We start from the raw sequence: 14,525 nt of genomic DNA, 5'->3' as shown, positions 1-14,525 counted from the left end.
TACATCAATGTTCATGAGGGAAATTGACCTGAAATTCTCCTCCTTTGTTGAATATTTGTGTTTATGGTATCAGAGTGATTATGGCCTCATAAAATGCATTTGGCAATGTTCTTTCTGATTGTATTTTGTGGAATACCTTGAGGTGTACTGTTATTAGGTCTTCTTCGAAAGTTTGGTACATTTTTGCTCTAAGACCAGTTGGTCCTGGGCTTTTGGTGGAGGATGTTGAGACACTTTTAATGACTGCTTCTAGTTCTGTAGGGATTATAGGTCTATTTAAGTTGTTTATCTAATCCTGATTTAATTTTGGTAAGTGATGTCTATTGTGAAAATTGTCTCTTTCCTTTAGATTTTCCAATTTTGCTTAGTATAGGTTCTTGAAGGATTTCCTAGGTATCTATTGTTATGTCTGCCTTTTTGTTTCTAATGTTGTTAATTTAAATATTCTCTCTGTGTCTTCTAGTTACTTTGGATAAGAGTTTGTCTGTTTTGTTGATTTTCTCAAAGAACCAGCTCTTTGTTTCACTGATTCTTTTTATTGTTCTCTTTGTTTCTATTTTAATGACTTCAGCCCTCAATTTGTTGATTTCCTGTTCTCTATTCCTCTTCAGTGTGTTTACTTCATTTTGCTCTAGAGCGTTCAGGTGTGCTGTTGCTAGTATGAATCTCTTGAAATTATGAAGGCCCTTAGTGCTATACACTTTTTTCTTAGCATTGCTTCATTGTGTTCCATAAGTTTGGGTATGCTTCATTCTCATTGAATTGAAGGAAGTCTTCAATTTCTTTATGTCTGCCTTTATTCAGTTGTCATTGAGTAGAGATTTGTTTGCTTTCCATGAGTTTTTAGGCTCTTGGTTGTTTTGGTTGTTGTGGAAATCCACCTTTAATCCATGGTGGTCTGATAGGATGTAGGGTGTTATTTCAGTTTTCTTGTATCTGTTGAGATTTGCTTTGTGACTGAGTATGTGGTCAATTTTGGAGAAAGTTATATGAGGTACTGAGAAGATGGTATATTCTTTTATGTTTGAGTGAAATGTTTTGTAGCTCTATGTGTTAGGTCCATTTGGTCATAACATCTATTAGCTTTATCATTTCTCTGTATGACCTGTCCATTAGTGATTGTTAATGATAATTATTTTCTGTTATTGTTCTTGATAGTGCGTGTTCTTTTGGTTTTGCTGGTATGAGATTACTTATTTCCTGTGTTTTTGTAGGTGTAGTTAATCTTCCTGGATTGGCATTTTCCTTCTAGTCCCTTCTGTAGGCCTGGATTTGTGGATTTATATTGTTTAAATTTGATTTTGTCCTGAAACATCTTGTTTTCTCCATCTATGGTGATTGAGGTCTCTTAGAGTCTGTAGGACATTTGTCCAGGCCCTTCTGGCTTTTAGAGTTTCCATTGAAAAGTTAGGTTATTATTCTAATAGGTGTGCCTTTATCATTCACAGTGATCTGCCTGCCTCTGCCTTTCTGAGTGCTAGGATTATAGGCATGTGCCCATGGATTTTAAAAAGAGATTCATTTAATTTCTCTTTAAGGACCTCTGTCATCTTAATAGTGTTGGACTGTTCAGGGGCTGCTAGTAGCATAGCTGGATGCTGGTGATGCCTTATTGACCTGGCTGTTGTTGATTGTGCTGCACTGGTGTCTAGGCATCTGAGTTTGGTATGAATATAGGTCTAGGTTCAGATTTCTGAAATTTTTTTGTTGTTGTTGTTGGATGGGTGTTTTGTTCCTTGGTTTCTGTTTTCTCTTTGGTCTCTGGTCTTTGTGACCTGGAATTCCTGCATCAGGCATGACCTCTGGTCCAGCAGGGGTCTCTACCCAAGTTGAGGTGTGGGACATATTGATGAAGAGGGTAGTGGGGATTGGGGTAATGAGGTGGGGGGCTCTGAGGAATGGAGAAGGTTTGCAGGTGGGCTGCCTATAGGGAGTTCTGGAGGCCAGTGTGCTCCCAGGTCCAGCCGTGAGTCTCGGTCTGAGTTAGCTTGTTTATTCTTCTAGCTGGTGTGGCCTGCAGGTGAGCAGGCAATAGCTGTCCAAGGTGGGGGTGGGCAGTGGGGGCAGGAAGAGGTGGTAGTAGGCTAGTTCTTTGGGATCTGAACCAAGGGTGTGGGAGGGTTATGCATGCAGGTGGGCCTCTTGCCTGTTTTTCTGACTCCACTGTTTACTTTTGATGTGTGGTACAGAATTAGCTTAAGACTAAATTGATGATAATTTTCTCCAGAGAATAATGGATTTGTTTCTAACAGGCAAAAGTACTAGCGATCTTAAATTATTGCCACAGAGTGAAATGATTCAAAAGGGTTTTTTTTTCCCCTTATGATAGCTTCCTTCTTTCTGGCTCATGCTTCAAACCAAAACCTGGAAACTTAGGAGGCATCTTTGTCTCTGCTTGCCCTCCTGCACAGTCGGCCTGCTTAGCCTGATATTTCTCACTTGTCACACAAACAGAATGCTTCAAGCATTGTTGGAATTGCAAAACTATTCTGGAAGATATATGGCCCAAACTTCGTGCTCAGAAGTGGAGATCTCATTATTTCATGGGAATTCCATTCTTGGATATTAATTGACTTGATAATAGTAATAGTAACAACAACAACAACAACAACAACAACAACAACAACAACAACAACCCGTGGCTATCATGTGCTCATATGTGCCTAGAGTCTTGTATGTTTTCCCCAGCTGAAAAGTTAGACTAATTTTTCATTGCTTTCATCATCAGAAATATAACTGTTCCTTTGTGTTTGTTTTTCCTATGAATAGTGAACTATGTTTTCTACAATTTTTTCACATTTGGGTTTTTATATTTTTATTTCAGATAGCCTCATTATTTCCCATGTATGTTGTGGGATACATTGAGCCAAGCAAATTTCAGAAGATCATTTATATGAACATGGTAACTATTTTTATATTTATAAGTCTAATTAAAATATCTCAGTTTGTAACTATTTCTGTTTTATGGGATACCTATTTTTTTATAGTATTTCAGGCATGTGATATCACTAGCATCACGACAGTCTCTGTGTTGTTTTGTGTTTTTGTTGGAAACCGTACTATAGACAAACTGTCCTCCCTAAAGATGTGTTTCCTTTTGTTTTATGTGTATGAGTGTTCGTCTGCATGAATGTATTTACATTACATGTGTGCAGTGCCCACAAAGTGAGAAAGAGGGCATCAGATCTCCTGGAACTGTAGTTACAAATAGTTGAGAGTTTCCATGGCTGGGCTGGGAATTGAGCCTGAGTCTTCTGCAAAAGCAACCAGTGCTCTAAACTGCTGAGTCATCTCTCCAACCTTTTAGTCTTTAATTTATCATTTTAATTGTTATCATTCATTTTGAAATGCCTTTTTTTCTTTATACCTGGGATTAAAAAAAAACACTTTACAAATGTGCAATTCTGAAACTGAAATTTTATACTGCTGCACTTTTTAATCTTGGTTTCTAAACACATCTTCCTTCAAAACATAAAATGATAATAAAATAAATCTTTCATGAAATGATGCACAAAACATTAGTGAAAACACTTTATCATAGTCTTGTTACGTCACTCCATTGTTCAAACTATAAAAACCACAGTAGGATATGGATGGTAATTTAAATTCTGCTATAAGTAATTTGTAAACTTGAACTTTAATACTTCAATCCTAGCAGTGACTTGAAATTCTATTTTTATTTGGCCAAAACTCCATTAATACTTACATGAATAAAATTTATATAGTCAATGGTTTTATGATATGACCTATTTATGTGAAAATGTCATAAATGAACTATGTTATGTACAGTAAATATATACTGATAAGTGCTAGAGACATGATTACCTACCTGCCTCCAAAGTATGAACACGTGTAATGACTATGAATCATTTTTGTTTCCATTCTCCAGTGTTCTGTTGTCCTATGTTTCATTTTGATGTTTGGGAACCCGATGTACTTAAGTTCTTATTATTCCTCGTCTTTGTTAGTGACATGGGTAAGTCGCAGAAAGCCAAGCATAGGCTTCGGGGGAAAGGAGAATATAAAGAGTTGTGTTACTGTGATGCAGAAAAGACGTAGGAAGCAAACCTGTTAAAACTCAAGTGTAACCCCCAAAGATCCAGTTTGTGCAGTGCATCTGGGAAAGGGCATTTTTTTTTTAACTATTGCTAGTATCTCATTGTATGAAAGTAAGACGGAGAAAAGAATATTCTTAGTTCTTGCTTATGCATATCAGAAATGTGAATGCAAGTAATAAAATGGATTTATTGTACCATCACTATAAATATAAGAAATTAAGCTATGATGGTTTGTTTTCAAGAGTTCCCGAAACCAGCTTAGGTTCATCTACAAATATTACAACACTAGACCCCTGCTGATATCTATAATCTAGCGTTTCTAAATTTAGCTAGTCTCTCATCCCCACCCACTCAAACTGAAGTAGATAATTCCTAACCTCCGCCCCTGCCTGCAAAGATCTGTGCCTGAGAAGCATTGAAATAAATAGGCTGTGACTGTAGAGATGAACCACTCAATTCTTGTTGAGAAAAACACAAGTGTAAGCAAGAGAGGCAAATACAAGGCCTGGGTGGTGTGTCAGATTGCACCCTCCTGATTGACTAAGTGGGATTAAGGAAGCAGAGCGAAGGTCATGTGTTCAGCATTGTAAAACCTGACAGTGCCAACCAAGCACAGCTGACTTCCTCAAGATGGTGGCAGACTTCCTCAGTATGATCCACATCCCCCCCCCCCCCCGCCACTTTCCACAGAAGCTACCTGCAGAGGCTGGACCACATAATTCAGTGAGGTAGAAATGTGTCTCAAGAGACAACATCTCAGCACACCAAGCACCTTTTTCTGTCTTCAAGGAAGTTTATCTTGTCCACAATTTGAAAAGTCAACAATTAAGGCAGAAATTACAAATGTAGTTGATTTGGGAGGAGCGACTGTATAACATAAATGTTAGTTTTACTTCTCCCATTTTTTGTCATATGTCTCTTAGGCAATAATGCAAAAGAAAAACAAAATCCAAAAATTGGGATCCAATGAACTCCACTTTTGGGTAAGCTTTAATGTTTTCAACAGTTTTTAATCTCTTTTTATTTATTAAACTTAATGAAGTGTTTTTCACTAAATAAATAAATAAACAAAAAAAGAAATGTAATTGGCTTCCAGGTTCTTTTTGAGACATTCCTATACTTTATGGTAAAAATGGAGAAAGATTTGCCTTTCAAGTAGTTGATAAAGTGACACATCTAATATACAATAGTCTTAATTTTAGAAAAGTGTCATTTTGATAAAAATTAATGGGTATCAATTATTTTATGTGTGAACTATTGAAAGTGGTAAGTAGAACCACCGTGTGTGGGACATTTAGAAAATTCTTCCAAACTGCACATAAAAATGTATTCTTTTAGCATTTTCTACTGGCAGAGAGTAAGCAGGAATTCTATGAGTCATTAGGAAACAAAGGCATAGAGAGAAACCCCAAAAGTTAAGCCAGGAGCATGGTCCACCCTGAGGATCTGGCAAGACTATCCCTTTCTAGCCTCAATGGACAGCCAGGTGACACAAAGGCAGATATGCCAGTCATCTTCCCACAACTGTAACAAAAATACCCAAGAAAATCACCTTGATGGATAAAAGGTGTGTCAGTCTCATATGCCACAGGTGTGAGTCTGTTGCCATCTGGCTCTGTTGTTTCTAGGCAGCAGTGATGTAGAGCACCACAGCTGCGAGCATGTGGTCACTCCAAGCTGCTGACCTAATAGCAGCCAGGAAGTAAAGAGCTCTTGAACTGTTAGTATAGGAATTGATAAGTGGGATAACATGTGTGAGTTCAGAGGCCTCATGAGCCAATCACCTCCCAGGGGCGTTGTTTCTGAATCCTGTTGCACTGAGCTTCCCTGCACTGAGCATGCTCTGCCTTCAGCACACCTGCTTGGAGACCATTTAAGATCTAAACCAAAACACCTATTATGAATGAGCTCTCCACTCCCCACAAACCTGGTGTCTGCCACCCTCACGTTAATGGCGAGAGGACTGGTGATGTGCAATGGACACGAGTGGGGGCTGAGACAAAGCCACACAATGCACCAGGTGAACTAAACTGACAAAAATAGCTCTAGAGAGATTTTGAAAACAAAACTGTAACAAGAGTATATAAAAGACCAGGATTTATGTAAGTTGAAATGAAGTGCTATCATAGGTTAAAATGGGGTATTAAAATAGGTTCCACAGTTTCTATTACATGATTCCGGATGCACTGGATGCACTAGCAGCCATCACTCATAGCAAGAATGAGAAAAATGATAACTTGACTTAGAAAAGGCAATCAACCAACGCCAGCACTGACATGACTTGGGGGGGGGGTGATATCTTTGGATGTTTGTCTTTCTTTTTGCTACTTATTTTGTTTGTACAGATTTATAGGGCACAATGTGGTCATTTGAGACATGTATAGAGAGGATAGTGATGAGAGTAGTTAGCTTTTCTAACACCTTAACTGTTAGTAAAAGGTATTGCCTTGTCCCAGTTTCACATGTTTGTGGTGTAAAATACGACATCTCTGTTTCTAGATATCATTGTTCCGACCAGCAAGATGACTCCTGCCTCTCCATCTTGACTTTGGGTTTAAAGCCTTTGCATATGTGTCTTCTAGTGTTCATGGACTACAGTGAGGCTTTGGTGTTGTGAAATATTAGAACGTATTCTGTTTAGATTGGCACTGTGGGTTCACAGGCAAAGAAAATAGCATCCATATATCAGAGAGACATAGACAGTCTATGTTTATGGTGCACTATTCTCAATAACCAAGACTTGGAATCAATATACGGGGCTATAGTTAGAAAGAGAAAATGAGGTTCACCTGTGCACAATATCATATTATTAGTTATAAATAGGAATGATATCCTATGATACATAGAAAATGCACAAGCCAGGAGGGCATTATAGATAACAAAAGAAATCAGGCAAAGAAAACATAATACATGTTCTTTCTCTGTGTGGATGTTTTGCAAACATTGGATGAAGCATATTATATGTATCATAGTGATAAGCTCAGGCTGGGAAGAAAGGAGTGAGAGGCAAGAGGGAGATTTGACAAAGGATGTTAAGAGTATTTGAGGAAGTTTTAAAAACAGCCACCATAAAATGCTTCAGTAAGTAAATGTATTTAAATACGAGATTATAACATATCAGGAAGTAGAAGCTTTTAGAAAAGAGAACTTGAGAATTATATAGTTGAATAATGTGGTAATTTTAAACTCTGACGAATAAGATTATGGTAAGAATGAGAAAATAGCATCACTGAAGATGGATCAAAAGAAACAACTTGATCTAAATTAAGAACAGACTGGAAACATGAGAGTGCCTCAGAGGTCTGCGACCAATAAGGAAAGATCTGATATATTTACACATCAAAATTCTACAAGGGTTCAAAAATTGGCTAGGTAATATTTGAAAAGCAATGACTGAAACCCCTTACAATATGTAAAAAAGTGAATTCTGATTAAGATAAACCCAATGACACACAAGATACATTATAACAAAATTTTGGAAAATAAAAGCTAAAGAAAGAAATCTTGATATCAGGTAGGGAGAAATAGCACTCTGCTCTCACTTTGCTCCTCATGGTTGTTCAGTTGCTTCTATTTTAATGCCTTCACTAAACTTTGATTTGGGTCTTTTCTTTAAGCATCCTACCATTTTCCTTCATTTTCAATGAGAATTGTCTCTGTCTGTATTTTAATGAAGTTCTATTTGGTCCTATTTTTCCCATTTCTGTTATTGGTTTTTGAATTGTTTACAAGATGATGTTAAACATCTGTACAGTTAAAGGTGACTTTTTCTTAGTGTTCAAAGCTCTTATTTTTGCATAACAGCTTTGCTCTACTTTGTGAGCGTCTGGTTCAGTCTTGGATTTCTCCACCTGAAGCTTATGTCTCTCTTTACCTAAACTTAGAAGCTTTGTATACACAGAAGATATGTCACCTAAATGCCCTGTGGACGGAGCAGGGTTGGTAGAGGGCTCTCTTCTACCAATGTAGCACAATGTGTTGTTGGTCTTTTTTTTTTTTCAACAATTTCTCCACCCCTCTTTCATGAAGTTATGCTCTCTGAGCCTTTGATGTAGTGGTTGCGTTTAGATGTATCAGCTGTGGCTCGGCACCCATGGTCAGTTGGTCTTTGCATTTTTATCAGTGTGTCTTTCTATAATGGTCTTTGTCTGCTGCGAGAAGTTTATTTGATGAGAGGCAAGAGCCACACTTATCTGTGAGTATAAGAAATATTTAATATTTAGGACTAAATATTTAGCACTTAGAATACAGTTAGAAAGTAATAAGCGCTCATCTAGAGTCCTTTGCCTCTCCAGTCAGCCCCAGCATGAACTCCTCCCTGTTAAGCTAGGCTGCTTCAGGATATAACTGCCACTATTGCGCCTTTTGGAATCTTGCTGTTTGGGTCACTAAGGTTCATCAGCAGCATATCTGCGTAGGAATATTGAATGATATTCTCTCTTGACAGCTTGCATGGCTTCTTCCAGTACAATGAGAGGTAGTTCCCAGTGAGAAAGCTCCCGGGTTGGTTCCAGCTCAATTCTACTCAAATAACAGAGTTAAGAAAACAAGGGACCCAAGTTTAAAAAAAGTGTATGGATCTGAACAAAGGGTTCTCACAAGAAGAAATAAAAGGCTTTTAAAAATCCCCCAAAGTGTTCATCATCCTTAAAATTATGGAAGAGATTTCATCTTATCCCAGTCAGAATGGCTAAGATCAAGAAAACCATGACAGCAGATGCCAGTGAGAATGTAGGAAAGGAAAACCCTAATTTGCTATGGTTGCAAACTGGTCAAGTCAGTAGGATAATCAAGGTGGAGAATCCAACAAATGGTAAAAAACATACCTTCTACATGGCCCCACCATACCGTGGCATATGCCCAAAGGACTTGACATCCTACTCCACAGATACTTGTTCAACCGCATTCATTGCGGTCCTACTTAGACTATTTAGAAAATGGAACAAGCCAAAATACCCTACAATTGATACATAGGTAATGAATACTATCTAGCTGTAATGAAGAATGAAATAGTTTTCAGGTAAATGGAAGGAAGTAGAATATATACTTAGTGTGTATCCCAGAAACACAAATACCACATGCTCTTTCTTATTTGTGGATCCCAGCCCTGAACTTTAGATATGAGCATTTTTTTTTCTTAAAGAAAGACTCATATCCCCACAAGAATAGGGGAAATTTTTGATAAAATGTTTTTATTGAATTTTTGTGAATTGACTACACTTTCCCCACTAGGTCCTCCCAGAGCCACCTCCGCTTCCCTACCCCTCGGGTCCTCCTTTTTTCCTTTTTAATAACCTATGGAGTTCAATAGGTACTGCTCAACACTCCAGGGTGTGTGCCCTTCCACTGGAGTGTGCTTGATGAACCAGCAACCACATTTTAAAGAAAATTGACTTGCCTTCCCTTAGAAACCATCTGCTAACTGTCCATAGCTCCTCATCTAGGGTTGGGGATTGTGAACTCCTTCCTCAGTCATATTAAAATGTAGACTAGCCTGACTTGTTGCGGTCATGTGCAGGTGGCCATGGCTGCCTGAGTTTTTGAATGGCGTGGTCCTGTCCCTGTCCGGTCCAGAAGACACATTTAGCTATACTCCCCTCCAACCATTTTTCTTCAATGCTCTCTGTGCCTTTGCTTCTAGCTGAGAATAATGTTTACGAATAAAACTATCTTTGTCTTCAAAGCGATTAAAAGGAAGTATTTTGTTTTTTGTTTTTTACAACTATCAGTAGATTTAAGATATGTACTGCCCTGGTGTTTTTAAGTACTTTATAACAGTGTCATCATGTCATCAAATTTAATTCTCTACTGATCAACAGAAGTGTGACAGAGCTTTCATTTTCTTGTCATTCACTCTGCATAGCTCACTAGTGCCTCTCATATAATTTAGTCTTCTTCTGCTACTTGTGTGTACTATGAGACATTTTAACTGAGTCATGTGCTACTTTTAAAACTCAAATTCTATTTATTTTCTAGCTGATCCAAGGGTGTGCTTGGTGGAGTGGAACAATTATTTTGAAATTTCTGACATCTAAAATCTGTGGCGTTTCAGACCACGTAAGTGCATTTTGCTTAAAATATGAAAATTTCTAACAATACACAACGGAATAGGAACTTGAATCAGTATACTCATATCTCTTCATTGTACAGAGACTCCTGCTTGTCCAGGTCCCAAGCACATAATCTTCAGGGCTGACCATAAAACCCTGAGATCAACAAGGAATAGTGAATGCCCTCAGAAAATGTCTCACTGGATGCCGGCTTAGATACTAAAAATTTCCTTAGTAGTAACTTGTAATATTTTAACTAAAGATGAGCATTTGCTTAATTATAATTTTTCCGTTGCTGAAGATGTAACCATAAGATCAATGTGTAATTACCTTTGAAATACAAAATTTTGATTTTTTGCAATATAGTTTTACTAATTTAATATTAGAGGCTATAATTATGTTTCGGTATTTTAAGACCATTCTTATTGTATAAAAACATATTAACAGCTTTTTGTCTCTTAATCATCTAGAAAATATGAGTGGATTCCTTATCTCTAATTTAGTACTTGTTTAAAGCAATAATTTAAAGAAAATCCCTTTTCAAGACCTAACCCCTAACTTGCTAACTAGTTTAAGGAATCATGCATGGATGCACATTTGATTTCTACCATTTCCTATTCAGAGATAAGCATATGTGAACATAAGGAAGAAAGTGTAGAAAAAGAATTTCCCTGCCTAATACTGTCCAGTGGGAGCCTGTGCAGTACAGAATCACATCACCTTTGGCAACTCATTGTAGCATGACCTCTGTGAAAGGCCAGGAGTGGGTAATGGGTGATGCAATGGTACAATCCAACACAAAAGAATCTCTACATGTAAAACCCTGCCTTATATTTACTGATACAGTAAACATGGCCTCAAGTTATTTTTGCTTCTGTTTTCTTGGATGTATGGCAGCAGTTTTCTTTATTATCCTTTTGCAGATTTAAAAAAAAAGATGTATGTATGTATTATGTATACAATGTTGGATCTGCATGTACACCTGCACGCCAGAAGAGGGCACCAGATCTCATTATAGATGGTTATGAGCCATCATGTGGTTGTTGGGAATTGAACTCAGGACCTTTGGGAGAGCAGCTAGTACTCTTAACCTCTGAGCCATCCCTCCAGCCCTTCTTTATTATCCTTAACTTTTTATTTATTCAGGCATATTTTTTATTTAACTTTATTTAGACTTTCCACTTATTCACTTGGCTGATTGGTAATTTTATTTCTCATATTGTTATATTCTCACTCAGCCTCTATAAATCTAAAAAGAAACGTACACATCACTATAGGACAAAATAAAAGTACAGTCCAAATTTTTTGATAAATTGTCAGTTTATAAATCTCTAATTAATGGTGTGATCATAGTCCTAAATGACTTTCTCTAAGTTATGTCCACTAGATGTGAAATTTTACTCATTTTGTTAAATTATTACTAGTCACCAGGACTATTTTAAGTTTAAAAAACAGTATTTGTCAATAAGTTGACTCTGGTTTAGTGGAAAACACAGATATCCATCAAAATTGTAAAAAAAAAAAAAAAAAAAGATTTGTTTGTGCTTCTTAGAGAACTTGAGTTAAGGTTCCACATGTCAAATAGCTCACAGTGTTAAAATAAGTATCCCCTCGGTGGTAGAAAGCAGAGGTTCTCACCTGGGTGTGTTTGATGGTGTCAAGTAAGTAAGCCAAAATAGTAGGTGCAGTCATGACTCCTGTGAGGGAGTTCTCATGATGAAAGGATGAACGGATGCTGAAACTGTTAAGAAGTACCAAACACAGCCAGTGCTTGGGGCCTTGTGAACACTGTACCACATAGAAAGGTTGTGACTTGTCGTGTGTAGTGAAAAGTGAACTGAGAGTGCTTCCCCCCCCCCCCGCCCCCATAGATTAGAGGATTAAAAATACCATGAACTCCACGGTAGCTTATTTCAGGCAAATGCTGCCTTCAACCTTAGAGTCTCTGCTGATTATTTTCTGACTTCTTTTTATTTCTTATCATCTCTTTTTATTAGTTCTTTGAGAATTTCAAGTTTCACACAATGTATTTTGACCATTCACCTCTCCACCCTAGTTCTTCCCAGATTCACTCCCATTCCCTACCCACTGAATTTTTTGTCCCTTATTTTTAATCCTTTCAAGACCAGTTTATGCTGTCCAATTATTCTTGGCTTTGTGGTCTTCCTCTGGAGTTTGGTCAAATTTCTAAGGGCTACCATCATAAAGAAAACCATCCCTCCCCAGCAGCTAACAGTTTTGAATCACTCCACAGCTAGGGGTGGCACTGTGTGGCCAACTCCTCTAGGCCCTCTGGCCTTTCATCTGACTTGGGCTTGCACACGGTTTTCGCATGCTGTCACAACTGGGGCTCATCCACACGTGCAGCTTCCCTGCTGTGTCCTGATGCTCCCTTGTAGTCGCCAACTGCTTCTGGCCATCACACTTTCCCTCACCTTCCACAATGGGCCCTGGACCGTTAGAGGGTTGAGCATTCTGTGGCCCACTGTGGGTCTCGGTGTTAGTCACTGTGTCTAATAGAAAAAGCTCAGTTGAGGGTTGAGAGGTGTGTTGATCTATGGTTACAACCAACATCCATACAGAGATGGTCTAATACTAGGTCCATTTGGCCTAGTAGGATCAACCTTAGGCCTTGTCTAGCCATAGGTCCTTGGCCTGATAATGGCGTCAGGTATGGATTGCATCTTGTGAAGTGGCAGGTACGGGTTGCATCCAGTGGAGTGGGTCTTAAATTGAACTAGAAAGTGGTTGTTTATTCCAATGATGCCCATGCCACTATCCGTTGCTGTTATAAAACTTTACCCACAGCAACCTGAAAGAGGAACGAATTAGTGTAGTTTACAGTTCTATGTCACAGTCCATCACTGAGGAAAATGGGGGCAGAAGCTCACTAGGGAAACTGGAGGAAGGAGCTGAAGTGGAGACCAAGGAGGAACACTCCATACTGGTTTGTGACCCGTGACTTGCTCATCTTGCCTTTTTATACAGCCCTATTTCCTGGTGTTTGCTCTACCCACGGGAGGCTGGACTCTTCCATATCTATAATTGATTTAAAAAATGTGCTCTAGACACGACCACAGGACTCTCTCATTGAGGCAATTCCCTGGGTGTGGTTCTTTCTTTCCAAAAGACTCTAGTTAATGTCAAGTAGATAAAAACTAACCAGTGATCTCGACAGTTGTGCTTATTTTCAGTACCCGTAGATAAGTCATCCCTTAATACACTCAGCTCTGCATTTGCTGTTTGATTCTGAGGCCAATCTGTGCACGAGGCAGTCACCTACTCTGTGTAGACTTTGCTACACGTGGGCAACGTCATCTACCTATTGTTGGCTATGTCATTTGTGTAATTTTCATTCACCTTGCTTTATTTTCTTCCAGATTCGCCTGAGCGACCTTATAGCAGCCAGAATCTTAAGGTACACAGATTTTGACACCTTAATATACACCTGTGCTCCTGAGTTTGACTTCATGGAACAAGCGGTATGGACGTCTCACTTCTTCCCACTCTCTCCTCACACGCAGCGACTGTGCTGGGTGCTAGGTTTCCACTTAGCTTGGGATAAAAAGCAAAATTTGTACTTGGAAACACTCGACTTACTGTATGGCATTTATCACCAATTTTACCTATAAAATTTTAGATACCTGCATCTAAAAAAACTATAGATAATAGTTAAGTAAGTTAGCTGAAGTAAAGTGTTTGATTGAAGTAATCACTGCTATTATATACAAATTGCTCTGAGTAATCTCTGCCCCTGAGAGGGCAGTTAGGAAAATGAAATTCAAAAACAAACAAACAAACAAACAAACAAACAAAAACTCACTCTTATTGCCTTATTACCGTAAATATCACAAAAACTTGTAACGAGTTATTGCCTAGAAAGGCAAACTACTAGTAAATTTTAGTGAACCAGTATAACCTGTTTTAAGCTATAGAATGGCCATTTGAAAAGGCTCAAGCTAATCTGCTTTAAACTATTGCCTTGCTGTGGGATCATGAATAAGAGGACAGTAACCATGTAACATAATTTATATTTACACTTGAAAACAACTAGACACATTGGCTCTGAAGGCTTCTTGGACCCAAATACAGTGTTCTTCCTCAACATGAGGCTTAATTTTTCTTCTTAGACTACGAAAATGTTGTCTGCGGATTGTTTTTGCCTAATACCTATGAATTCTAAATTAGCATAACAATGAAATGTTGTTATTTCCTCTTCATTATAAACTCCGAAACTGCTGTTGACAACAAATTATCCACTAGGCAGTTCATAGTAGGACTTAAGAGAGGAAAAAAGACTTGTTGTTTATGTGTAAGATAGGTTAATATAGCTAGAAACATGGCACATAAGTTCAGAATCGGTCCAGAGGATGGTCTGCCTCATGACACTTCTGTACCCTCTCTGCTTCCTGCAGTT

The 14,525-nt window shown here is 38.2% G+C and overlaps 1 protein-coding gene across 1 annotated transcript in view; it reads left to right on the top strand.

Moving 5' to 3' along the window:
• DPY19L2 (dpy-19 like 2) overlaps window positions 1-14,525 on the top strand; it is a 90,163-nt gene that overhangs the window by 36,832 nt on the left and 38,806 nt on the right. The window contains exons 10-14 of the mRNA XM_084781547.1: window positions 2,825-2,902; window positions 3,890-3,976; window positions 4,982-5,041; window positions 10,035-10,115; window positions 13,489-13,590. Coding sequence (XP_084637673.1) covers window positions 2,825-2,902; window positions 3,890-3,976; window positions 4,982-5,041; window positions 10,035-10,115; window positions 13,489-13,590 — 408 coding nt within the window. The remainder of the gene's footprint in view (window positions 1-2,824; window positions 2,903-3,889; window positions 3,977-4,981; window positions 5,042-10,034; window positions 10,116-13,488; window positions 13,591-14,525) is intronic.

This window comes from Acomys minous (genome assembly GCF_964271855.1).
Source record: "Acomys minous genome assembly, chromosome: 5".
Taxonomy (NCBI): Eukaryota; Metazoa; Chordata; class Mammalia; order Rodentia; family Muridae; genus Acomys; species Acomys minous.
Note: the sequence above shows the minus strand (reverse complement) of the source record. Positions and strands in the feature narration are given on the sequence as shown.